A 26151-nucleotide genomic window follows, 5' to 3' on the forward strand; every position below is an offset into this window, starting at 1 on the left:
GCACATTAGAATGGCTTAGAGAACTTAGAAAAAATGCTGACGTCTGGGCCACACCCTCAGAGATTGCACTTCAATGGGCTTGGGCTACAAACTGGCAACGGTGTACAATCAGAGTTGAGAACATTCATTTCTGTGTAAGTCCAACATTTAATTAGTCACAGCAACTTAATATCATAGGGGTGACACAAAAGTACATGGGGTGGGGGCTTCCCTGGTGGCGCAGTGGTTGGGAGTCCGCCTGCCGATGCAGGGGACACGGGTTCGTGCCCCGGTCCGGAAGGATCCCACATGCCGTGGAGCAGCTGGGCCCATGAGCCATGGCCGCTGAGCCTGCGCGTCCAGAGCCTGTGCTCCGCAACGGGAGAGGCCACAGCAGTGAGAGGCCCACGTACCACAAAAAAAAAAAAAAAAAAAAAAAAGTACAAGGGGTGGGAACGGCTATATAAAATTTGTTTTAACTTAGGAATTTGCTTTGGGACATAACATTCTGTATCTTCATGCCCAGATAGAAAGCATTCTTAGACACTGTCTGAAGCAGTTTTGCATCAGCTGTCTGCACAGACCCTTATGGCACTAAGAGAGTCCTGTTTCTACCATGAGGAGGGAGTATGGACGCTCTCACAGGTGGCCACCGCTGCCCATCTGGACGCCCCCCTCGCTGCCTCTGGAAGCACTGGGGAGGCATTGCCTTCTAGACTGAAGCTGGACGATGCTTAACTTTAACATAAATCAAAAGACATCATTTGTTAAGCGCTTGCCCCCAACTGTCCCACTGCCTCTTGACAATTAGACAATGACAATTTTGAATTTCTGGTGGCATGGTACTTTGTGTAATTAAAAAAAAAAAATCTGCTGCAGAGACGTGCTGAATAGGAGAATAGTACCTTATTATCTGGAGGGAAGAGGGTCCTTCACTGTGAATTGTGGAACAAAGCAATTCCTTGTTTGTCAGCCCTCAATAAATGTTTCTTTATTTGTGAAGTTGTGTGATGGCCTGTAGCGGTCTTTCGCGCACATCAGGGAGCAGTCAGGAGTGAGCTGCAGTTAGCAGTGGGGCTGGTCTATGAAGGGCCTTTGAGGACGAGCTCACTGCATCTATTGACTCCCCAGGAAGTCTGAGGTCACAAGCTTGGCTGGAGCACATGAGCCCAGATAATGAAGATGGTTTGGCCTTCTTGAAACAAAGCCAGAAACTTTATCTACTTCATTGTGCACTTTGGGTCATGTGCTAACGATGAGGATTTGTCTAATACTAATCCCCCTAATGAAGGCTTCTCCCAGCCCGTACACAAACCCCACAAGGCCCCGTGATTTGGCAAGCCGGGCAGAATAAAGGCGAAACGGCGTTTGGCTTTTGAACTGAGTTCAAGGCAATTAAAGCCATGGACTAAGGAGGAAAGGAGGAGGTTTAGAAATACCAGTATAATAAGTAGTGTGATTGGAGCGCTCCGTCAATTAACTCAATTAGACAAAGCCTGATTTCACGGGGGAAGGCAGTGAGAAGCGCTACCCTCGTTAAATCTGGCCATTAGAGGTGCTTCTAATGGAATTAACTTCGTTTTAGTGATCTGAGTCATATAAAGTAGTCTGTGCATGTACACGTACACACGTGCACACAGGCAGGTTCTGTAATTCCTGTGGATCTTTTTTTCAAGAGGAGAGGAATAGAACGCGAAACAAAAATACACCCCCCAAACCGCAAGTCAAAAATCCAAAACTGGGTGAATGCTCCAGAGCTCAAGAGTGGAAGACAAGAAGAAAGCAGGAGAGAGGTGAGGAGTGGAAGGCGAGAGAGAGTCCTCCCGAATATAAAGCCATGAGCCCCCTTCGATGGGGGCTTCTGCTCGGCTGCCTGGGCTGTGCGCTCCCTCCGCGGGTGCGGGCGCAGTTCCCCCGGGTCTGCATGACGGTGGGCAGCCTGCAGGCCAAGGAGTGCTGCCCGCCGCTGGGCGCCGACACGGCCGACGTCTGCGGCTCTCGGGAGGGCCGGGGCCAGTGCGCGGAGGTGCAGACCGACACCAGGCCCTGGAGCGGCCCTTACGTCCTGCGCAACCAGGACGACCGAGAGCGGTGGCCACGGAAGTTCTTCGACCGGACCTGCAGGTGCACAGGTGAGGAAGGCGGGCAGACGTGCGCATGCGCCCAGCTGGGTGCGGCAGGCCCGCTGGGAAAGGAGCTCCTTCCAAGGGAGAGATGGGACTCTTGAGATGCTTAGACTAGGCTTTGAAAAGCAAACCAAGTTGGTCCATCGTAGGCAGGGAATTGAGTAAGGCTGATGTCTTGGTATACTCTTCACAGCCTTTGTATATCTAGGTATGAACACTAAATAAATATTCCGTGGGTCAAGCTTGGTTATATGAACGCATGCTGACACACCATGGGCTTGTCTGTTGGAGGGGGAAGCTAAAGAGCCCAAGAGTCAGCTCTGAAACTCAGAGCAAGTCCTTTCACGATGGATTCAGTGCCCTCTCCTTCTGAAATAGGTTTGCACCTGTTGAAGAGGGTGGTGGGTGAGGCTTGGCATCTGGAAGACAGACGTCGAGGATAGGTGTTCTGTAGTCCGAGTCTCAGCGCTCCTAATGATTTCAACAGGTCTCAAGCAGGATACGTCTTGCTCGGGAAGGTTATGACTGGGTTGTAATTTTGCCAGCATCGGAGAGATGTGGCATGACAGAGCTTTCTCCGCGAGCTGAAGAAGAGAGGCTGGCTATTAGATAAAAATGGCTTTTTTCACTCTTACCTGGGTTTGATGTGAGCGTTTCAAAATTTGCTCAGTGTCTCTTTTTTAGACCTTGGTCTCTCTTATTACCTGTTTCTTTGAAATCTCTGTGCACTTCTTAATCCTCCGGCTCTTCTGAGCCATCTCAAATCCTCCTTAGCAGGCCTCCCCTCCAGTGTTCAGCAAACATGCACAGCAGTGATAAACAGTCAAAGGCTGGCAGGGCATGTGGAACACAAAAAACATAAGCCGTAACTTTAGCAAAGCCCTTGGAAACTGTTCTACAGTGTCTAGCCGCACAAGAGTTTTTTCCTTTTGAAACTATGTTTTTATTGATGTTCTTATATGATGCTGGAACATAGGAAAATACAGATAATTGAGCTATGTAAGGACATAAAAAGGTAAACTAAGGGAATGTACAAAGGGCTGTGATGTTGATGTAGGAATGATATCAGATTTTTTAAACTTAAATTCTGAAACTATTTTTTATACAGTGGATAAACAAGACCCTATTGTCTAGCATAGGGAACTATATTCAATATTCTGTAATAAACCATAATGGAAAAGGAAAAAATTCTGGCTTTATAATCATTTTGTAGTCATATTGTTAATTCTGTGATTCAAAGGAACTGTTTTGTCTTGGGGTATTATTGTGACAAAAAGTTTTTAATAGCATGTTGAATATATGCTGTTCATTTTTTCTAAGCTAGTTGAGCATTTGCTTCTGTAGACATTATCTTGTAGATTCTCATGGTTTTTCAGTCTAAAGAGATGCAGCAGGTTTCATATTACTTGTGGGATTGGAAACCACAGTACACAGTGACTTCTTTGTCCATGACTCAAAAATTCTTCTAGAAAACTTATTTCCAGGTCAATTAATGATAGAGTACCACAAGTTACAAAGGTTGGGAATCTCCATTTTATGGAATCTTGGGGGCAGAAGACATTAGGAACTCAGATGTAACTGTTAACTCTCCTTATCACCATCTACTCTGTATTTCTGACCTGACTAGCAAGTTTTTTAAAAAGTGGAGACCCTGTCCTGAGGGTATGGTTATAAATATTCCTCTAGAAATGGCAGTAAATTAGGGTCACAGTGACCTAAGTTGTCTCCCTCCTCCAGGATTTGATCTGTCTAGACTCACTCAGGACCATAGCTCTTTCCATCCCAACTTTGGATGGCTCCACTCATGTTGGCTAGATGGTCTTTGTCTTTGAGCCTCAGCGTACCAGGCTAGGTCCTTAGTGACTGAGCTGGACAGCTATTTGGTATACATAATAATCACCGTGATGTGTCATATGCCTCAAAGCAAGACACACGTCTTCCAGTTTATTCTCCCTAAAGAGTGAGTTGCTTACTTTCTTAGAGTAATTTCTTCATGATTTAGAAGGCAGTCTTCAGAAGTTAAACCTGATCTCTGGTAGCCTCAAAATTCTTTTGTAAATAGAATCACTGGGATTCTTTTGGTGTTACCCAAAATTTATTAATGAAGAAATGTATATTAGCAACCAGACTGTTGATGACCTTGAGCTTTGTTAATACAGTGGAAAGATAAACACACCATTCATCTCTTGATGGACATTTAAGTTGTTTCCACATCTTGGCCATTCGGAGTAATGCAGCAATGAACATGCGGATGCCAATATCTTTTTGAGATCCTGATTGAAATTCTTTGGGTTAAATACTCAGATACGGGGTTGGTGGATTATATGATAGTTTTATTTTTAATTTTTTGAAGAACCTCCATACTGTTTTCCACAGCAGCCGCACTAATAGTGTGCAAGGGTTCCAATTTCTCTGCATCCTCACCAAGTGGTATGTATTTGCAACTTAATACCATTCAGCCCTACAAAAGAAGGAAATCTTGCAGTATGCAACAACATGAATGAAACCAGAGGACATTATACTCAGGAAATAAGTCAGTCACAGAAAGATAAATACTGAATAATCCCACTTATATGGGGCATCTAAAATAGTCAAATTCATAGAATCAAAGAATGGAATGGTGGTTACCAGGAGCTGGGAGGAAGAGGGTTACTAATCAATAGGCATAAAGTTTCAGTTAAGCAACATGAATAAGTCCTAGAGTTCTGTACAACAGAACTGTGCAACATTCTACCTAGAGTCAACAATAATGTATTGTTCCCTTAAATATGTGTTAAGAGGATAGATCTCATGTTAGCTATTCTTATCACAATTAAAAAACACACACACACAAAAACCCATAGTCTCCACAATCTTGAAGTTGGTAAAAGATTTTAACTCAATAAAAAGAAATAAATGCAAACTCTGAGGGGAAAAAAACCCCTAACTTATGTGCTCATATTCTCTAGAGAGAACTTCTCTATTCTCTGTGGGGATAAATTGAATCCCCAAAATTACTGAACTTAATTGTCAAGAAGTGGTAAATTTCAGGAGACTTTGGCATCAGCCATTCACCTTCTAAGTCTCACCTGCCAGTTGGCATTGCTGAGCATAGACCAGCTGCAGCTGGGTCTTTGGATTTTTGAAAAATATGTGCACCAAATGGTTTACGAACAATTATCTGAGAACTTCTTGTTTGTACAAGTGACTAAGTGCCTCCATTTTCCAATCTCGGAAATGGGGATAATGATGAAACCACATTTGTAAAATCCTTTTGAACTCTGTAGATGAAAGGCCTCATGTGAGTATAAAGTATTGTTATTAATATAATAGAATCTCTAATTAAAAGGAATAGGCTATTTAGAGCTCCTTGTAAATTCACTAATCGGTGGTCTTTAAGCTTAATTAATCTAATAGCCTTTGGAGGTTGAGTTGATGCAGTTCATGTAATGTGCATTGTTTGGTTGTTCTCATTCTCTTTCCACTTTTTACCCAGTCCTAAGTAGGTATAAGACTTTGTCTTTTTAAATTTAATTTTTACTCAAGGACATACTCAGTGATAGACTGATATCTAGGGATCCTTTCTTTTTTCTCTCTCCATTTCCCAGTGAGATAACGCAATCCTTTCTAAAAGGGCCCCATTCATTTATATATCTATATATCTATATCTATATCTATATCTTGGCTGCTGCTATTGGTGGATTAATGGAAAAATTTAACTCATTAAGTTGATGTTAGGAAATACTAGGAAATCTAAATTAAAAAAATAAACACTTTGTGTGCTAGGCTTTTATGTTATTGCACTTTTCAGTTGTCTTCAGCATTTTAACAAATTCTTTAAATCAGGTTTAGAAGCTCAAATATGAAGGGGATCTGACTGCAGAGCTGTGGGGTATATTTTCTCTGAGACATGCTGGAAAAGGGATTTTTTATCAAATACATTTATGGGTCATAGGTGAGCTCAAATCCACACAAATGCTTTCTTATTAGCATTTCTACATTGCTTTTCAGGGGCAACTCTGGTTTCATGAGATGTCTTTGTTCAACATAATTGTGAAGCATCTCTGGTCTTCTGAGTCAGAATTAATCACTTTGTCTTTTGTCATTCAAGGTGTTTGGTTAATTCTTGTTTTCACTTTTCCCACAGTTAGACTTGCGTTGATATTTCATTCCACCCATGTTCCTCGTCCCACTAGATGAAGGCACTGTGCCTTATATTTGTATCCTCTAGGGCTTAATGCCTTTTATTTAGTTATTCATGACTCCTTCATCAGCCACCCAATCAATGTTTATTTAGCACCAATTATGTGCCCTTCAGGTACAAAGGCGAAGAAACCCCAACATAATTTTTGATATGTCCACAGTGTAATGGATGAGTAAGACAAGTATGAAAACAAATACTTAGACCATACGACTTGATAAGTGGTATCTGGTAAAACTAGTAATGGGAACACTTCATATAGAACTTAATATGTACCAATACTACTCTATATTAACATGATTCCTTCCCATAAGAACCTGATGAAGTAGAACTCTTATTCCAATAGGACAGGCTTTGAGAGGTCAAGTCCAAAGTTACCACATGTGGCAATTGCATGAATGTACATAAAGCTGTGGGTGCACAGAGCAGGGCATAATTAGTTTTGACCTCCTTTTAGGTATTAGGTGTTAATAAATTATTTGTTGAATAAATGAATGAGGGAGATAATTAGTTATTGGTAATTTAGTTTCTAGCAACCAAAAAGAAACATGGTAGAGAAAATGCAAAGGTCTTAAAACTCATGGCCTAAGTTATGAATTACTCAATTTTAATAATGAGACCCCAAAATTCAAAGACAAGTTTTATGCCTTTAAATCTAGCAATGTATCAAATTTACTATTTTGAAATGTGTGTGTGCTATTTCTTAGCATTTTGGAGGAAGGAATTGTTCTTCTATTGTAGAGCTATGACTACACATTCACCTCCAATCACCTGGCTGTAGGTAAACAGCTGGAAGTTTAGGTATTTAGTATTCTTCACATGCATTTTGCTCAATCGCTTCTCAAAAAATACTCTATTCCTATAGAAGCTGCCAAAGTAGGGGATACATTTTAAACAAAGATGTTTTAAAAATAGATATTATACAATTTTAGTAGGTACCCAATGGGAAAATAAATAGACGCCAAGCTCCGTGAAGCCTGAAGTACCTTGCATAGCATTTGATACTGTAGTAGCTGTTGAATAAATATTTGTTAAATAATTTATATTTAATAGCTTCACTCCAGTGATCAACATACATTTTAATGTTTAATGCACACTATTCAAGAACTTGATTTTCAGTCTTGGGACTAGTAGAATTTTCCCTTTTAAGTATTTTTTTTAAACTTATGTTCTCATTTGGTGTTGAAACAGGAAAATACAAATAAGCTGTGTAAGAGTAGTAGAGTATTTTGTATGTTACAAAGAGCATAGAACCCAAATTAAAAAAAAATTCTTCCTACTTATGATATTTTTAAGGACTTTTTCTTTAACCATCAAAAAATCCATTGGGTTAACAGAGAAGGAGGCCTGTGCATTTTCTTCACGTAGGACACATGCTAATCGTTCTGTTTTCATGTTATTGGAAAATTTTCTTTTCCTTTAGAGATCCAAATAACCCTCTCTTTACTATGGTCATAGTATGTTTTACTTGCATCTATTTTGCTACTTATAGTTTATGAAAATTATTTGCAGAGCCTGCCTTTCCTTCTAATTCACAAGGGAGAGAAAGAAAGAAGAAAACTGAGGCTTATTGAATCATCTACTACATGCTTTATACTCCTTTTTTTTAATTAAAAAACTTAAATTTCAGCTTTATTGACATATAATTGACAAATAAAATAGTAAGATATTTAAAGTGTCCATCGTGGTGATGTGGCTTTATGCTTCTTTCATTCATTAAAGAAATATTCATTTGTACAAGGCCACGCATAGGCCTAGGCAGCAGGATAACTGCCTTCCAGTTGCCTGTAGCTGAGACCAGTAGATGTCTACAGTTGGCACGATTAATTCAATGAAAAAGGAAATATGAGGTGTCATAGGAGCACAGCATGGGATCATCACCCTGATGTGTGGGACCAGGGATGACCTTGCAGAGAGCCACCGTGACGCTTAAAGGTGGAATAGGTAACCCATGCAAAGAGGAATGTAGGGAGACCGTGAGGGAAAAGTGTTCTAGACAGAAGGCAGAGCAAGTAAAAAGATCTGGGAGGGGCTTCCCTGGTGGCGCAGCGGTTGAGAGTCCACCTGCCGATGCAGGGGACATGGGTTCGTGCCCCGGTCCGGGAAGATCCCACATGCCGCGGAGCGGCTGGGCCCGTGAGCCATGGCCGCTGAGCCTGCGCATCCGGAGCCTGTGCTCCGCAACGGGAGAGGCCACAACAGTGAGAGGCCCGTGTACTGCAAAAAAAAAAAAAAAAAAAAAAAAGATCTGGGAGGAGGGGGAGGAAGAGAAGGAAGGGAGGTTGTCACTCACGTTAAATGCTTTACGTAACCCCTCTCATCCCCTAGGAGATAAGAGTTATTATCCCTTTTTGTTTCAACATTTCACGCCAATAATATTTAAATGTTTATTCTAACTTATTACCACCTAAGGAATGAGGTGCTGGTCATACCAAAAGCAATAATCAAGGCTAAAAAGGGAAAAGTCAAGCTAAGATAATTTAAACTTTAGATGCTAATCAGAAACATGCCTAGAGCTTGGTATGACTAGTACTCAGTCCCTGGGGTGATAACAGACAAAGCAGAGCCATTTGTTTATGCTTTCTGACACCATGGCAGCTAATCCACCTGCCAGCCTCCATTGAGTTTGTCTTAACTCTGTCTCCTTTGTGAAAGAAACCAGCTTTTTAAATGTTGGATTTCACCTTAATTCCTGGAAGTCAGCTTCTTTATTTTGGTTCCACCTTTAGCTTGGTGTATATTCTCTTCCTTCTCTAAATCAGTGACCTATTTTCATCAGCCCTTCCATATGTTCTGCAGGGGAGGGGGACTCAGCAGTGATGACATCCGAGGCTGCAGCTCAACCCCAGGAAGGGACACCCGGCATGACCTGTGAGAGGAAGGGAACGTGGAAGGCAGCAGTGTTTTTGTTTGCTAGGGCTTCCATAGCAAAGGACCACGGACTGGGTGACACACAGAAACTTATTTCCTCACAGTTCTGGAGGCCTGAAGTCCCAGAACAAGGTGTCGGCAGCTGGGATTCTTCTGAGGCCTCTCTTGCTGGCTTGTTGATGGTGTCTTCTCCCTGTCTTCACATCATCTTCCCTCGGTAACTGTGTCCAAATTTCCTTTTCTTATGAGGACACCAGTCATGTTGGATTAGCCAATGATCATTCCCCGCAATGACTTCATTTTAACTTACTTTTTTGAAGACCCTATCTCCAAAGATAGTCATATACTGAGGCACTGGGGGTTAGGGCTTCAGCATATGAATTTTGTGGGGACTCAGTTCAGCTCATAACAGCATGGAATTCATTTCCTGTCCTATTTCTTTGCTGGGAATATTTCTAGGAATTCTCCAGTGTTCAGTCCACTTGGAGAGATAAACATTTTAAGAGGAGAGTAAGGAAAGGCAATTGATCTTCTCTTCTGTTCTACCCCAGAAATGTCTTCCAAACTACATAAGCTTCTTTTTCCATCTTTCCCTTAATTTTTATTATTTATTTATCTATTTATTTTTACATATGATACATGTATTTATTGTACCTACTAGGTATGTTCTCTTTGGGAAGTACAAAGCTCTTTGAGACATAGGTTGTTCACTTTTTTGTTTTCCCACAAATACTGTGACCTTTTGAGCAGCAAGGTCTCTGTTTTACTAACATCTAGAACTAGCAGCTAACACGGTGTCTAAGATGTAGTCAATACATATGAAATACATAAATGAACACATTTTTAAGGAAGGGCCAGGACATGAACAAATAGAAATTTTTCATTTTCAGTCACAAAGCAACCACAGACATAAAAATGATACAGACAACAAGTGCTATGGTCATTCAAAGAAGGCATAGAATAGATACAACAAGAATCTCCTCTATGGCACAGGGAACTCTACTCAATATTTCATAATAACTTGTATCCCTTAATTTTTAAAATGCACTAGGAAACTTTGCCGGCTATAACTGTGGAGACTGCAAGTTTGGCTGGACTGGCCCCAACTGCGATCAGAAGAAACCCCTGGTTGTCCGGCAGAATATCCACTCCTTGACCCCTCAGGAGCGTGAGCAGTTCTTGGGCTCCTTAGACCTCGCAAAGAACACGCCGCATCCCGACTACGTGATCACCACGCAACACTGGCTAGGCCTGCTCGGGACCAACGGGACCCAGCCACAGATCGCCAACTGCAGCATTTATGATTTCTTTGTGTGGCTCCATTATTATTCCGTTAGAGATACATTATTAGGTGAGGCTTTTTTTCCCCTGAGTCTAAGGTATTTTATTATAGGTTTGGGATTGGGGTTGGGTGGGTGGGTGGGTGGGAAGTATTTTCAGGCAAGTTAATTGACAAGAGAAAAACCTCTCAAGGAATCAAAGAGGAATTAGGTTTATGAAAGTCATTGAATTATCAGATGCTGCCCGATGTTAGAATGCAGTGGTTTCTCCCTGGACGTTGGCTGCGGACATTTGAAAATGTTCTCTCCTATAGTTGGTGTTTTTGGTTCAGGGTCTAAACTCGTCTCTCCGAAGCTATTCATCCTCAAAGGGAAGAGTTGGTGAAGTGGAGGCAAATTCCTTTTGATTCCAGAAGAAAACATTTCTAAATCTGACCATGGAAGCCTTCTCTGACCTGTCCTTCAAATTAGAGGAATTAACTGAACGTGCGCTAAACGCACGTGAAGCTTCTTTGTGCAGAATTAGAGTATTGGTGTTGGAAGTGTGTATCACACTAAACTCACACGCATTAGCTGTGAGACTTCCAGGTCATCACTCATGGTGCCCATGCACTGCTGTAATTCCCAGGGTTTTTGGAGTTGAACTGTCAAGGAAAAGCATGTGCTGAGCCACAGCAGTGTAGCTTGGCTTAGCCCTTTGAACCACAGTTAGGCTGGATGCTTGAGAAAATGGCACCCTGCTCTTCCAGATACTAAAAACTGGGGCCTGGGATGGGAGCTGTCTGTTACGAACGTCATTAACCTGGTTCATCAAACTTTATCCTCTGTTATTTTCAGTCAGGGGAAAGCCATGGCCACCGGTTCGCTCCAGGAGGGCTGGAGTCCAGTCCAGATTCTGCTCAGTGCTGTCCTGAGCTTTGGCTCTATTTGCAATTATCCCCACTTCTGGGGCTTCTCTTTGGGGTCAGGGTGAATGAAGATACAGAGTTCACTTTGAATAGTAAGATTCTCATTTGAAGTCATCTGTCCTTGTGTGTATCGCTCACTCCCCCTCACTTGATTCCCCCTCATCATTTTTTTTTTTTTTTTTTGCGGTACATGGGCCTCTCACTGTTGTGGCCTCTCCCGTTGTGGAGCACAGGCTCCGGACGTGCAGGCTCAGCGGCCATGGCTCACGGGCCCAGCCGCTCCGCGGCATGTGGGATCTTCCCGGACCGGGGCACGAACCCGTGTCCCCTGCATCGGCAGGCGCACTCTCAACCACTGCGCCACCAGGGAAGCCCCCTCCTCATCATTTTGTTTTGAGAACTTTAAACTCTGTTTTGCATTAAAACATTTACAAAGGGCTGCGTAGCCAATATCAGTGACAGCAGTTTGTTCCCCTCAGTGTCTTTTTAAAACTTGCCTCATAGGTAAGCATCTGTCTTTCTTTATCGGTAGATAGGGAGGCTCTTCTGGCTATAAACCTTTACAGTTTTCCTGTCATCACTGAGGAATTGTTGCTTTATGAGAGGGTAGTCTCTCAAGAGGAAAAGAAAACTATAGTTTCTGGTTGCATCTAGGAATTAAATTTATATTCATTTCTGTTCATGTCTCTGAAGTTATCATGGGTATTTTGAAAAAGAACTAAAGTTAGCTAAAATTTCTACATAACCATCAAAAGCTGTTATGAGAGGGAGAAGAAAGATGGAACAGGCAGTAAGGAGGTCATTAAATCTCCCAAAGCTTTTCACTAAAATTGGCAGTTCCAGAGGCCAGCCAAATTGGTTGGAATGTATTTTTCTCTCTTCTGGGCTCGGCGACCATGCTTGTCAGCTAATAGTTGTAACTGATTGATGTCTGAGGCAGAATCCGTGGAAGTGCCTTTTGGTTACATAAATGCTGAATTTGGACTAAGTGCAGTTGAAGTTGCTTTATTATTCATTAATCCCTCCCTATAAATACATGCTTTTGTGAGGAATAGGTTAGAAAATGTCTTTTAGAAATATATGTCATTTAGGTCTTGATCTATTTTGGGGGATACTCATTCTATCTTCACGAAACATTGCTTAAAAATTAAATTTATAACAGGAGCTCTTAAGATGACCTGAATTTCTCTGGATCTCTGCTGTCAATCAAACTTTCGAGAGATGAAGGAGAACTTATCCTAAAACTCCTAGTTGCTGCTGAGATTGTTTTGTTGTTGTTGCTTTCAGAGAGATAAATGACAAAAACAGTTGTTTTTCCTTATGGTTACCAAGAGGTAAAGGGAGGGATAAATTAGGAATTTGGGATTAACAGATATGCACTACTATATATAAAATAGATAAAGGGCTTCCCTGGTGGTGCAGTGGTTAAGAATCCGCCTGCCGATGCAGGGGACACAGGTTTGAGCCCTGGTCCGGGAAGATCCCACATACCATGGAGCCACTAAGCCCATGAGCCACAACTACTGAGGCCCAGGCACCTAGAGCCTGTGCCCTGCAACAAGAGAAGCCACTGCAGTGAAGCCACTGCAAAGCCCACGTACTGCAACGAAGAGTAGCCCCTGCTCACTGCAACTAGAGAAAGACTGCGCGCAGCAACGAAGACCCAACGCAGCCAAAAATAAATAAATAAATTTATCTTAAAAAATAGATAAAGAGCAAGGGCCTACTGTATAACACAGGCAACTTTATTCAGTATCCTGGAATAAACCATAATGGAAAAGAATCTGAAAAAGCATATATATATGTGTGTATATATTTATATATATACACACATATATATATAAACTGAATCACTTTGCTGGACACCTGAAACATTATAAATCAACTATACTTCAATAAAAAAAATTAATTAATCTAAAAAAGTTGTTTTCCGACTAAAACATCACGGACTTATTGGCTCTGCAGCACCTCCCAGTTAACATTTAACATTTTTTAAAAAATCTATTCTGTGACCTCTAACATGTTTCCCTATTGTTTTAGGACCAGGGCGCCCATACAAGGCCATAGATTTCTCACACCAAGGCCCTGCCTTCGTTACCTGGCACCGCTACCATTTGTTGTGGCTGGAAAGAGATCTCCAGGTTGGTCCAAACATTAGTTTCTTTTAATTTTGCTATGTATTTGGTCAAGACCCATATCAGTCTTTGCTTTATACATTTTCTTGTTGTATCTGATGACATGAATTAAATGACTGGTCATGCCCTTTGCTTTTAGCGCCTCACTGGCAATGAGTCCTTTGCTTTGCCCTACTGGAACTTTGCCACCGGGAGGAATGAGTGTGACGTGTGTACAGACCAGCTGCTTGGGGCTTCAAGACAAGATGATCCGACTCTGATTAGTCAAAACTCCAGATTCTCAAGCTGGGAAATTGTCTGTGACAGGTAATCACATGTGTACCTGCAGCAGAAATCCAGAGATTGTATTTTCTTATTTCTGAGAGATGGAGAATAACTTTACAATTCTCTTTCTAATGCATGTTGGATTCTGTTTACATGTTTCTGAACATTATTTTCCTGAGGGAGGTGGGATTTTCAAAAACCCTGAGCCCTTTAATAAAAAAAAATAGAGGTATGGAAATCACACTTGTGAATTGAGTATGCTTGGCCATCAACTGTCTTAAAATGAGACGTAGTTCCTGTATTCAGACAACACGTCTTAAGCACTGATCATATTCTAAGCAGTTTAATAGTGCTGGGAATACAAGGATGAATAAAATATAGCTTCCCTCTGGAATATCATTTTATACTTACAAAGGTAGAAGGCTGGTAAACAAATTACAATATAACGTGAGAAATATTTTAATAGGTGTATGTCCAAAGCCAAGAAGAGAATCAGTGAAAGTCTTTAAGAGGTGGAGACACGAGTATCCTGAGACTTCAAGGAGGCACAGATCTCTCAACCAGAGGCAGGGGAGGGTAGTGTGTCCTGGATGGAGGGGACATCATGTATGAAGTTAGAAAAGTCCCTAGAAGCAGTCTGATATGGCTGGGCCATAGGGTGCTTGGGGAGTTGAGGGGAACAGGAAATGGGGTGGTGAGACGAATCTCTAAAGTACTAAAATCGGGTCATGTGTATCTGGTGTAGAAACTTTTTTCTACCATAAGTGACACCAACAAATGTTTGGTATTTGAAAAAAAAAACCAAAGTACTAAAGAACACACAAGCAGCCCATACCCTACAAAGAATTCTGTCCTAGTGATTCCTTGAATTTGTTTCTCTTTCCTGGCTCACATCTCAGGAAGAGATTCCCCAAGAAGCTCTTCTGTCTTCCTATATTCATTTGTTTCCTCCACTATCCTCCTGTTTTGAACTCCACTATACTAGAACCCTTGTCCTTTGTCTTTCGACCGCTCCATGGCACAGAGCTTCGTGGTCCACGCCCCAGGCTGGGCATGCGCTTGTTTTCGGGCGTCTAGGTCTAGCTCACTGTGATCCCATCTTCTACATCCTAAGCTTTTCCTACAGCCCTCCAGGCAGTGCTCATAGGGATGTAGTAAGTGCCTTGTACATGACTTAACGTCATTCCATAAGGGCACCATTTCTCATAGTGCCTTGGGCTATTAATGGGTGGTATGTGAAAAGAGATTCCTCGGATCAAATAAATTTAGAGAATGCTGAGTTAAAAGGGTTTATAAGATTTTAGAATGTCTCAGAGCCTTTCATAAGTAACCGTGTTCTTATTTTTCAAGAGGGGCTTAAACTTATCTGACCCTGACACCCTTATTTCACAGACCATCTCACTGGAACACACTTGGGAAAGGCTGCTTTGGAGGCTGTTTTTTGCCTAGTTTTTAGGTACTGGCGTCTTTCATCCTCATGTGTGTGCTGATTCTGTTCTCACACACCCAGTAGGATCCCTTCACCCATTAAAATGCGCGCAGAAACATCTTTAAAATTTGATCTCTATCAAATGAAATACTGTTCTGATGGTGGAATTCCAGGCCCCAACAGGCATGTAGGATATAATCTTATGGACACGGGACCTTCCCAGCATCCCCGTTTACCAATTAACCATCCCTTCTGCCTTAGAACATTTTCTAATACAGAGTTTCTCCTAATACTTCTCCTGCATGTAGTTTCATGTGTTTTCACTCTGACCACCTTCATTTGCCTTCAGTTTGCCTGATATGCTTTCCTAGCTTTATTTCTGCCCAAACTGGCTTAGCTCAATATTGATACAGTCTAGCCTGGTCTCTCCTCAGTTACTCAAGATTCAGATGCACATAATAGGAGTCACCATCTTGCCTAGTAAACCCTCTTATGTCTTTCCAACGGAATGGTAATTTTTCTTCATTATTTATGTGTTGATTCATATTTCATGCATCTATGTTTTTGAAAATCCTTAATCCATAATTGCTTTTGGAAGCAGTACTTTTACCACAAATTTTTGACCCTTGTAAGGTAACTGTAGTAAAATTTTACCATGACTATAACCTTGATTGTTTTACTGGGCTCAAAGTTATGATACTATGCATATTATTTCTAATCTCTTTACACATCTTAGCTTGGATGACTACAACCGCCGGGTCACCCTGTGTAATGGAACCTATGAAGGTTTGTTGAGAAGAAATCAAGTGGGAAGAAACAGTGAGAAATTGCCAACTTTAAAAGACATACGAGATTGCCTGTCTCTCAAGAAGTTTGACAATCCTCCTTTCTTCCAGAACTCTACCTTCAGCTTCAGGTTGGTGCTCTGAGCTCAGCGACCCTGGCGTTTTACAATACGTTTAGATTTTCACGACTGCGGTTGTAATGAACTGGAAGGAAATCCAGGTGTTGGGAGACATCAAAGCTCAGTAATAGGGTAGCACTTGGTAGAAGAGGGTAACAAGGCATCAGTGTCAAGAAAGTCACCATCCACCTACTATCATTAATAGCGTAGTATCAATATCTTCTAACTCAGCCATTCAAAACCACCTTTTGTATTTCTAATTTCTGTACACATATAAGTACAGTCTTCAGAACCAAGGCACCTCACTATATAGAGTATTTTTGAAATATTTGCTCATGATTTTTCTTTTTCTTTTCTCCCTTAAAAAAAATGTCAACCATAGACCTTAATATTGGGGTCTGAGATCTCAGAGGAGTATTACAGATTAAATGCAACTCAGATTACAGCACAGCAATGACATTACAATACTTGAAATTTAAAGGCCAGCTAATAATTTTCTCCCTCTAGAAAGACAGTAAGCATGATGAGAAATATGTATGGCTATAAATAAGATTTTAAACAAACATCTTTGAAGCTCCAAAAAAGAATGGCAGATAGACTCATGGTCTTCTCCCAAACTGAATTCTCTCTCTCAACTGTGTGTAAATTATACAACTGATGTGTTATTTGGGGCCAGGGGCAGGATAGGCTGAACTTACTGCAGAGGCTGTGCCAAGTGTAGCAGAGCCCAGAGTCTGTGCTGGGGTTGGACACATCCCTTAGAATAGTGTCAAAGGTGAGGTGAAGGGTGACCTTTACCTTGAAAAGGAGCATGCATTAGTTTTTCCTTGTGATACAAGTGCAGTCGACACAGATTGCATTCCATATAGATTTTAGTTAAGCGAGTGGTTTTCAAAGTATGGTGCCCAGACCATCATAATTGACATCACCTGGGAGTTAGGTAGAAAGAACCACAGATTGTTAGGACCCAGCCTGTACCTACTGAATCAGAAACTCTGGAAGTGGGGCATGAAATATGTATTTTTATTTTCCAGTGATTCTGATGTATGCTTAAATTTGAGGATCACTGAGTTAGGGTATGGACAATGAAAATTTCCTGAAAATGAGGAGGGGAAAAAAGAGAAAGATAAGGGGAATTTGGGGATATGTTTAGAATGCTGAATGTATTACAGTCAAACAGCAGATTTATTTAGTGGAGAAATAGGAATATAAGATTATATGTTAATTCAAAAAAAATTTATTGATCTCAGACCATGTGCTTGGCATGGTACTGAGACCTGGAAACACAAATTTGAAGAAACCGCAGTGTCTGTCCTCTAGGAGTTCATATCTGGCATGGGAGACAGATATGACGGTAAATAATCTTCATACAGTACACAAAAGATATAGACTCCAACCGAGCAGGTGTGGAAGTAGCATGGATTAGGAGTTCCCTTCTCTTTAGAAGATCTCATTAAAGGTTGTTGCTAATTCTTAGCTATTTAGCTACAACAGAGCTTCCCATTTCCCGACACAATCTCAAAATAGAAGACTATTGTCTAGGCTGGAAACAATACAAAGGGACCTTTTTCAATTCATGACTCTTGTCGCTGACATACTGATTTCTCTCAGGAATGCCCTGGAAGGATTTGATAAAGCAGACGGGACCCTGGACTCTCAAGTGATGAACCTTCATAATTTGGTTCATTCCTTCCTGAACGGGACAAATGCTTTGCCACATTCTGCTGCCAATGATCCTGTTTTTGTGGTATGTTCAAAGACTCAGAAGAGATGAAAAATTTTCTAGATAATGTGTTGGATTTATGTGCTTTACAACAAGATTAAGGTTTGGCGTGTGTTTTATTCTCTGTGTGAATGGGCTGTATGCATATGTAAGTTAATTTAAATCTCCAGCATAGGGGTGATTAGATAGCATTTGAAGTTCCCTCATCAGAAACCTGTACTTTAGAGATGGTTAGCTTTGGAATGACCCTAGATGGGAGTTTACAGTCCAGAGATGGATTCATAAATTAGCATAATAATATTATAAATTATACCATAATTTAGCATAACATATCGTACATTAGCATAATGATGAGTGATTTTTCATTGGTGGGATGAGTGGTGGTGAAGGTAAGTGATGGGCTGGAAGTACTGTGCAGGTACTGTGACCCTTGCATGATGCCCAGGTACCTGAGGTCCAAAGCTCTGTTTGGTGTTTGGTCCTGGCTTCCCTCACTTCACAAAGGATTCTGGCTAAAAATGAGCTGCTTTTGTCATCAGAATATCAGAAATGTGGACTATTGGTCTCAACTTCTAACAAGGTGGGGGCTTGTCTGGGAGTCCTCCATTGCCATCTTTGTTCTTCTGTAGGATGATCCTTGTTCCCTGGCTCTAACTTGGTATCTCACATCACTTTTCAGGCTATCATTTCAGCCATCAGATTATGCCAAGCATTTTGATGTCTACCCCCTCTGCTATCTATCTACACATCTATTGACACCATATGTCTCTAAATAAGTTTTTATTAAAACACATTTTAAACTATATAATTTGTACATACAACTCATATTCATAAGAAAAAATGTCACTCCTACCCAGTACTCCAAAATATTGAGTAGAACAGCAGAATCCTCTGACAAACTGAGGATTAAACCCAGACTTTCACTCCTACCAAAGGTAATGCCAGTAATTTTTTAAAACAACTTTATTGTGGTATAATTGCTTTACAATGGTGTGTTACTTTCTGCTTTATAACAAAGTGAATCAGCTATGCATATACATATATCCCTATATCTCCTCTCTCTTGCATCTCCCTCCCACCCTCCCTATCCCACCCCTCTAGGTGGTCAAAAAGCACCGAGCTGATCTCCCTGTGCTATGCAGCTGCTTCCCACTAGCTATCTATTTTACATTTGATAGTGTATATGTGTCCATGCCACTCTCTCACTTCATCCCAGCTTACCCTTTCCCCTCCCCATGTCCTCAAGTCCATTCTTTATGTCTGCGTCTTTATTCCTGTCCTGCCCCTAGGTTCTTCAGAACCACTTTTTTTTTTAATTCCATATATATGTGTTAGCATATGGTATTTATTTTGCTCTTTCTGACTTACTTCACTCTGTATGACAGACTCTAGGTCCATCCATCTCACTACAAATAACTCAATCTCGTTTCTTTTTATGGCTGGGTAGTATTCCATTGTATATATGAGCCACATCTTCTTTATCCATTCATCTGTCAATGGACACTTAGGTTGCTTCCATGTCCTGGCTATTGTAAATAGTACTTCAATGAACACTGTGGTACATGACTCTTTTTGAATTATGGTTTTCTCTGGGTGTATGTCCAGTAGTGGGATTGCTGGGTCGTATTGTAGTTCTATTTTTAGTTTTTTAAGGAACCTCCATACTGTTCTCCATCGTGGCTGTATCAATTTACATTCCCACCAACAGTGCAAGAGGGTTCCCTTTTCTCCACACCCTCTCCAGCATTTATTGTTTGTAGATTTTTTGATGATGGCCATTCTGACTGGTGTGAGGTGATACCTCATTGTAGTTTTGATTTACATTTCTGTAGTTGCTAGTAATTTGATTTTCAATCCTAAATCTCAAGGATTGCCAAATCTTATGTCCTTATTTTGAGGAAACCCACTAAGTGTGCAGGGCTTGACAACATTTTTCTGTCAATGGCCAGATAACACGTGTTTTAGGCTTTGCAGGCCAGATGATCTCTGTTGTAGCTATGCAACCCTGCCACTGTAACATGAAAGCAGCCATAGACAATACATGAACAAGTGAGTGTATTACCCAAAGACTGGGTTCAGTCTCTTGGCAGACATCGAGCCAAAAGACACAACCAAGCCAAAGATTGATCTGAAGAAGGAAGGATTTATTGCTTGCAGCAAGTAAGGAGAACACTGGGGATATTTCCCAAAGCAGTGTCTCTCGGAACAGTAAAATTGGGGAAGTTTTAAGCTAAGGGTACATGAATATTCATGAAGGGGCTTGTGCAGAGGAGATTCAGCATAGAACTGGGGCAAAGGTCGACAGAGTCCAAGTCACAAGTCACAAGTCACAAGTCAGAAAAGGTTAACATCATCATCTCCTAGGTTCCACTGATCAGGTGGTTGAGCGCTAGAGGGGGGTTTAGATTCTTCAGAACAGCTCAAGAACATGCTTCAGGCTAATCTTTACCATTGAAACGGAACTGAGAGTTTTTACAACTAATTTGTTGTCTTTGCTATAGTTACTTCTCTTGCCTGATAACAGTCAGTTTGTTCTTTTGTTTCCTTAAAATTGTTATTACTGAGGCCTGTTCAAGGGCAAGCATTGAGGACAGGCTTAGATCACAAAACGGCTTAGGCTTAAAATGGCCTCTCTTATGTCGAAAAGCTGTATCTGGTTCTTTTCCAGCAGGGATACCCCTCCCCTAGCTGCCTACAAGTGTGGTGTTCTAATAAAACTTTATTTACAAGAACAGGCTGCGAGCCCTATTTACCCAGCAGGCTTTAGTTTGCCAACCCCATCTTGAAGGGATCAGTGTCTTCTCTGCTGTACAGATGTCTCTTTAGTCATCTTTCTCTTCCTGCTCTAGTTAGAAGCCATATTATGACTTTATGGACGAGGAATTTCGTGACTTACATGTAGTTCAAAGACACTAGATGTTTAATCGTCCTTGTCTTCGTTACTTTTAATACCTTTAATAGTTAAAATTTGGTTTTCTTTGGTATAAGTTATGTATATATAAATAGACAAAAAGCCGCAGACCTTCTTTGAAGGCACAGAAGGAGTACTGTTTTGGTACCAGGTCCAGAACTCACAGTTACTTTAGGCTGTTTACAAAGAGTTTCATGTTGAAACCAATTCAGCTTCAACAGTATTGAAAGCCAGGTTAAAGCACTTAAGTTAACAGAGTTATAGCTTCTGGAATTTCAAATTCATGAGTCAATTTATGCAAAAACATTGCATATAACATTTATTAAATTTATTTTTCTGAAATCTCTTCAAGCAAGAGAAATACAAAGTTGTATGTGATCGCAATATTGAGTATAAGAAGGTATAATGCTAAAATGCAGGAAGAACTCTGAACTGATCTCTGAAATTCTAATTTTAAGGTAATTGAAGGAAATGCACACATTTATCATGGAAAATAATATTAGGTCACAGGAATGCTAAGTAGTTCTGTTTTCAATATTAAATGCAGGTATAACCTAGAAAAGAAAAAAAAGAGGGAAACCAATAGACGATAAAGTTAAATAGTTAACTGCCACAAAAGAAACTATGTTAGAGACTAGTAACTTTCTTCCCAATTCCTAAAGATAATATTCTTAAAGTGTATTCGGATATTGTCCTCCTAGAAAGTTACATTTGGCAAGTTGTAATTCTTTCAATTCCACAGTAGCTAGGAGACTCATAGGTTGCATGGTTAGTACTCACTGAATAGCTCATGTGTCTGTTCTTCACCTTATATGCTGAAATTCTAAATGGAATTAAGATATACAAGCAGCCTTATTACCATTTGTATTTCTTTCTTTCTTTTTTTATTGAGCTATAGTCAATTTATTTACATATAATATTGTGTATATTATATATGTAACTGAATCACTTTTCTTCACACCTGAAACTAACACAATATTGTATGTATATGTATATATATTCTTTTTCAGATTCTTTTCCGTTATAGTTATTATACAAGATGTTGAATATAGTTCCCTGTGGTATACAGTAAAACCTTGTTGTTTATTTGTATTTCTTAACAATGACAATCATTTGGATAAGAAAGGAATTTAAGAACATAAAGCAAGAAAAGAGAAAATGAGTTTCTAAAAACAAAGATCTAATGGATTACACTAAGTTAAGCCTGTAAGACCTTATGGGACTCTACTTTTCTAGGCTGCAATAAAATTACTAAAATTAAAAGGTCATAGTAGCAAATATAAAATACTTCTGAGTTAGTATGAGTTTAGTTGAAATTTTACAAAAGAAGTATATAGGACATTGCTTTTCCCCCATCAAGAGCAAAGCACTTACATTGCTTTTCTCTCATCAAGAGCAAAGCACTTAAAAATGGGTCTATCATATTTATCTTCCTTAAAAAGTCATAGAGTATATCTTGAGTAATTAAAATAACATTGTTTTGGGCTCCCCTGGTGGCGCAGTGGTTGAGAGTCTGCCTGCCAATGCAGGGGACACGGGTTCGTGCCCCGGTCCAGGAGGATCCCACATGCCGCGGAGCGGCTGGGCCCATGAGCCATGGCCGCTGAGCATGCGCGTCCAGAGCCTGTGCTCCGCAACGGGAGAGGCCCAACCCCATTTCATTTTCGAGAAAGTTCCAATCAGATTGGTCTGATTGGAACAGACCTATCAATGTTAACACTGTGTTCAACTGTCTTGCAGGTCCTTCATTCCTTTACTGATGCCGTTTTTGACGAGTGGATGAAAAGGTTCAATCCCCCTGCGGATGCCTGGCCTCAGGAGCTGGCACCCATTGGTCACAATCGGATGTATAACATGGTTCCTTTCTTCCCTCCGGTGACTAATGAGGAAGTCTTTTTAACTGCAGACCAGCTTGGCTATAGCTATGCCATTGATCTGCCAGGTAACTAATGCAACTTCTAAATGCGTGATTCGTTCATCTTCTAAAGAAGCTTTCTTTCCTTTTTCCTTTCTTTTTAGTGTAAACCACAACCTTAAATTGAAGTACTCAGGTCTAGTTAAGTTTATTGGCAATTTTATAGAGTATCTATATTTACCAAAATGAGCCTTTAAACTACCAATTAAACATCAGAAAAGGGACTGGTTGGATGACTCTTGTTTTAGAAAATTGAAAGTTGTTAAGAGAACTTATTTCACAGGGAAAGTATCTACACCCGATTTGACAATTCTACTTGAATTAATTGAAAACTGGCCGTGGTTTGAAATGCCTAAGCAATAAAATCAAAATGCACTAGCCACCCATGGATGGATACTAGCAGGAACTGAAGGTAAGGCTGGGCTTATGGTGAGGCAGATGCATCACATGCCTCAGGCACAAAGTTCAAGGGCAGGCCAAAAACTCAGTAATTGAGCTAAGGAGTAATATTCTCAAAAACCCAAATTCATGCAAAAAAATCTATGATGAATACACTATCAAAATTTTAAAGACAAGCTGTCGTTGTTTGTTTGTTTTATACCCCTGCATCAGTTTGTAAGTAGACCAATTTTTTTTTTTTTCCCCAGTTAGCCAGTACCACACCTGCTGAATGGGTTTGTGAAGATGACAATGGCCTGCCAATAGATTGGGCTGCACGGGGCTTCATGTGTACTTTTTTTTTTTTTAATGAATTTTTTGAAGTCATGTTTTTAAGTTGTAGGTTTTTTGTTAGCTTTTCCACCTGGTTCAAAATATGGGAGGATATTTTGATAAGTGTATGTATGGGCATATTTTTTTTTATTTGCCCAGGCCCCAGTATAGCGCCATGTGCCATTTAAAGAATCTTAGGACAGGTTGAGAAAGGAAGGTAAAACAATTTTAAAAATCTCTATATTTGTCAAGAAGCTGAAAAACATACGGCCTATCTGCTGGTGGCGTTTCCCCATTGGTGCAAAGTAATCTAGATGATTTCTGAGGTCACGTATCTCTCTCTGTCTCTCTCTAACTTTCAAAGCCTTTCAGACCCTGGACCCTGTCCTTTCTTTTTCCTTCCAGTTCTATATCTACTGCAGCTTGTTCCCCTTACTGATTTGAAGTTTCTGTTCTTTGGTCAGCTAAGGATATCTCTTTGAAACTTTTCTCTTTTCTCTGGAATTGAACATAATAATAATCAGAAAGTTTGGAATGTGCATTTTGACCATGCTTCCATGTCCTCTGACATCAGCCAATTAACAGGTACAGACCAAGAGTCTAAATATGCCCAGAATGCACTAACTCATTAGAAGATACAAATTACATTCATTTATTGGTTTGACAAAGATATTTACAATCCTGCCTGGGGAGACATAACTATAACAAAAGGTTGGAGAAAGGAGAGAGGGATTTGAGAAAGGAGCTGGGTCTTGAACTAGACTAAAGAGCTGGTAGGTCTTAGGTAGGTGAGGGGGAAAGAAGGGAGCATTTTAGATTGAAGAAGGCCAGGGAACAGGGCTGTGAAAGACACATAGTCTATATAGAGGACCATGAGAAGAAGGTCTGGTTGTAGTGGAAGGCTTGGGTAGATAACTGTGAATTAAAGTTGGATTTGAGAGAAGGGCCTGGTTACTGAGCACTTTAAAAGCTGGGCAAAAACCACGAGATGCCACTCTACACCCATTAAGAGGGTTACTACTCGGAAAGCAGAAAGTAACAAGTGTTGATGGGTGTGGAGAAAATGGAATCCTGGTACACTGCTGGTGGGAATGTTAGCGTAGGCTGTGTGGAAAACAATATGGCAGCTCCTCAAACAATTAAATGTAGAATTACCATACGATCCAGCAATTCTGCTTCTGGGCATATATATACCCTCAAAGAATTGAAAGCAAGTAATGAGATATTTGTACACCTCTGGTCATAGCAGCGTTATTCACAACAGACAAAGGTGGAAGCCGCCCAAGTGCCCAATGACAGATGAATGGATAAAAAAATGTGGGCGATACATACAATGGGATATTATTCAGTCTTAAAAAGGAAGGAAATCCCGTCACATGCTGTAACATGGGTGAATCTTGAAGACTTTATGCTAAGTTAAATAAACCAGTCACAAAAGGACAAAAACTAGGATTCTACTTCTATGAGGCACCTAGAGTAGTGAAATTCATAGAGACACAAAGTAGGATGGTTGTTACCAGGGGCTGGGAGGGAATGGAGGGTTGAGGAATTACTATTTCAGTTTTGCAAGAGAAAAAAGTTCTGTGGATGGATGGTGGTGATGACTGCACAATAAATGTATTTAATGTCACGGAACTTAATTTAAAAATGGTTAAGGTGGTAAAATATATGTAATGTGTATTTTCCCACAATTAAAAAATAATAAGTAACTAAAAAAAAGCTAAGCAGAGGAGTTTGGACGATAACAAAGGCAATCATTTTTGCCTCCTGAACCAAGAAATGACAGAATAAAAATCTGTGTTTTAAGAAGATGAGGATGGCAATAGATCCTGCCAGACTGCTGCAGGAAGAGACAAATTAAAATCCTCTTGGAGAAACACCATTGTGATGAGTCAGGGTCCTCTGTGGATTGGAGGGAACTAACTAGAAGGACAATCTTACATTTAGAGAAGTGTAGAGTATAGAACAAGAACCCAGTTCAGAGAAACTGAATTTAAGAACAGCTGGCCAAGGATATGATAATTTTTAAGGAAAGAACAAAAAATGAAATCCATTAATTTTGTGGAAAAGTGCTTATAAAATATATTTGAATAGAGGATTGGATTTATCGTGTGATGATTCAGATTTTATTCACAACTATTTAAATGGGTCCAAATTCCTTCTGCTCTTGCTATTGAATGGCTCCTGTTACAATAGCCAATCTCATATGTCTTACTCACTTATCACCCCATAAAAAAGAGACAATGGAAGAATTTCTAGACCTGAATGTTTTATATTTTGCAGTTCCCCGGTACCATTTTAGCATGCATTTTTTACAAATGAGTTTCTAACTCACAAAAGTAGTTATATACTTCCTTGGAGGGTTTATTCTGTATAAGTATTTATCGTAAGAAATTTTTAAAATGCAATCATCTACATTCAAATAATGGAATGCCATTTCCCACTTCCTCCAGAAAAACAATTGTGGATATGATAAATAGTTGGTAAGGAAGGAGAAGATAAATTTTATTCCAGCCCGTGTAGTTTTGCTTTATCAACAAAAGTGCATGTGAAAGGCTAATAGGTTTATTCTTCCCTTTTCTAAGAGTATTCAACCGATGAAAATCCCTGTCATAGACCCTTCTCTTCTGCTTTAATTTCAGTTGAAGAAACTTCAGATTGGACCACAACCCTCTCAGTGGTTATGGGGATGCTGGTGGTTTTCGTTGGTCTTTTTGCACTGTTGCTTTTCCTTCAATATAGAAGACTTCGAAAAGGATATACACCCTTAATGGAGACACAATTAAGCAACAAGAGATACACAGAAGAAGCCTAG

The 26151-nt window shown here is 40.3% G+C and overlaps 1 protein-coding gene across 2 annotated transcripts; it reads left to right on the top strand.

Annotated features, from left to right (window-relative positions):
• Positions 1 to 1739: 1739 nt before the first annotated feature.
• On the top strand, positions 1740 to 26151 carry DCT (dopachrome tautomerase; the record flags this gene model as incomplete). 2 transcript variants are annotated; one of them, XM_079721861.1, is made up of 8 exons in its annotated part: positions 1740 to 2111; positions 10208 to 10507; positions 13385 to 13485; positions 13619 to 13785; positions 15909 to 16088; positions 17688 to 17823; positions 22451 to 22652; positions 25979 to 26151. In XM_079721861.1, the coding sequence occupies 8 exons, from the start codon at positions 1817 to 1819 to the stop codon at positions 26149 to 26151; spliced, it is 1554 nt and encodes a 517-aa protein (XP_079577987.1). The 2 variants fall into 2 exon arrangements, with proteins under 2 accessions (XP_079577987.1, XP_079577986.1); XM_079721860.1 differs by having other exon boundaries at positions 1817 to 2111; positions 17688 to 17827; positions 22356 to 22652.

The sequence above is a fragment of the Hyperoodon ampullatus genome (genome assembly GCF_949752795.1).
Source record: "Hyperoodon ampullatus genome assembly, chromosome: 16".
NCBI lineage: Eukaryota > Metazoa > Chordata > Mammalia > Artiodactyla > Ziphiidae > Hyperoodon > Hyperoodon ampullatus.